General features: G+C 62.4%; 1 protein-coding gene across 1 annotated transcript in view; it reads right to left on the bottom strand.

Annotated features, from left to right (window-relative positions):
• Positions 1-96: 96 nt before the first annotated feature.
• The window catches only part of LOC103805014 (lethal(2) giant larvae protein homolog 1-like), a gene marked incomplete at both ends in the record, with an annotated part of 1626 nt that continues 407 nt past the window's right edge, over positions 97-1315 (bottom strand). Inside the window, 6 exon segments of the mRNA XM_009077648.1 lie at positions 97-245; positions 340-394; positions 479-508; positions 511-604; positions 690-852; positions 930-1088. Coding sequence (XP_009075896.1) covers positions 97-245; positions 340-394; positions 479-508; positions 511-604; positions 690-852; positions 930-1088 — 650 coding nt within the window.

The raw sequence follows: 1315 nt of genomic DNA, 5'->3' as shown, positions 1-1315 counted from the left end.
GGGGGTTCTCAAAGCCTGGGGAGAGGGGAGACGGCTGCTGCAAGCAGAGACACTGACCCCCAACCTGCTCCCTGGAGCCACCCTGGTGGGACATACCTCCCTCAGGCACCTCAGCACTCTGCACCGTGAAGAAGTCGATGACACGGGAGGTGAAGTCGAGTGTGGCCAGGGTCTGGCCCTGCAGCACGCTGACATCGCCGTAGCTGGCCCGTGGCATCCCCCCACTGAAGATGATGAAGTGGTTCCTGGGTGGGATGAAGCAGTCTCCATCAGACCCCTGGCCCCCATATCCCCCCATGCCCATCTCCAGCCCACCCTGGTTGTGGCGTGTGCACATACCCTGACTCGCAGGTGCGCCAGAGGATTTTGCTGATGGCTTTGCAAGGGAACGGACCTGAAACGCAGACACCAACCCTGCAGTACCAGGATGGGAGGATCAGTCCCCAACCCCAGCACCCCCCAGACCTCCACTCCGTACCGTAGGGGATGGTGGACATGACCGGCTGCTGGGGCCCCTGGGGACTGCCCACACCATGTAGCCGCCGTCACTGTGGGAGCTGACGATAGTCTTCCCGCTCTGCTCCCAGGCCAGGCTCTCCAGCTGCTGCAGGGGTACACAGGCGGCTCAGCACCCGCATGGGCACACACACGAGGTCATGATCCTGCCAGCCCCCTGCCAGCCCTGGTACCTGGTTCCCCAGGAAGAGGTGCTGGACGACACGTGTGCTCTGCTCCCAGAGGACCACCAATCCCCGGCTGTACCCGATGAGGATTTGGCTGCCATCACGTGGGTGCTCCTGGATGGATTCCACAGGCCCCAATGCCTTCCCGCAGCGGTAGTCATCGGGGACACTATGGGGAGACACATAGTAGGGTCAGAGGGGGCTGGAGGTGGTGAGGAGGGGGCATGGGGCATGCAGGTCTCTCACCTCTGCAGGATTTCATCCGGGAAGAGGGTTTTGTCCTCCAGCAGTGTCAGGGTGGGCAGGGTGAGGAAGTACACGGCGCCGCCCTCAGTGCCCAGGCAGACCACTGCACTGGCAGACATTGGCAGGACCACCGTGACCCGTGTGATGCCAGGGGAGCAGCTGGAGGGAGGAGTGGGAGGCTTTGTCAGCACTATGCTGGGTCTGGGAGAGCGGCCGAGAGCACCCAAACCTCCCCTACTACATTCATGCATCCCCATCCCCCGAGCCCAGGAGGACTGGGACAGGTCTCAGTGCTAACAGCAATTAGAGTCATTAATCACCCCGAGGCCTTGCCAACACCTATAAAAAGCCCAGAGTTGCACTGCCCCTCCCAGCACCCCAGTCGG

Source organism: Acanthisitta chloris, unplaced genomic scaffold (assembly GCF_000695815.1).
Source record: "Acanthisitta chloris isolate BGI_N310 unplaced genomic scaffold, ASM69581v1 scaffold30536, whole genome shotgun sequence".
Taxonomy (NCBI): Eukaryota; Metazoa; Chordata; class Aves; order Passeriformes; family Acanthisittidae; genus Acanthisitta; species Acanthisitta chloris.
The sequence above is the reverse complement of the archived record's forward strand: the minus strand, read 5'-3'. Positions and strand labels throughout refer to the sequence as shown.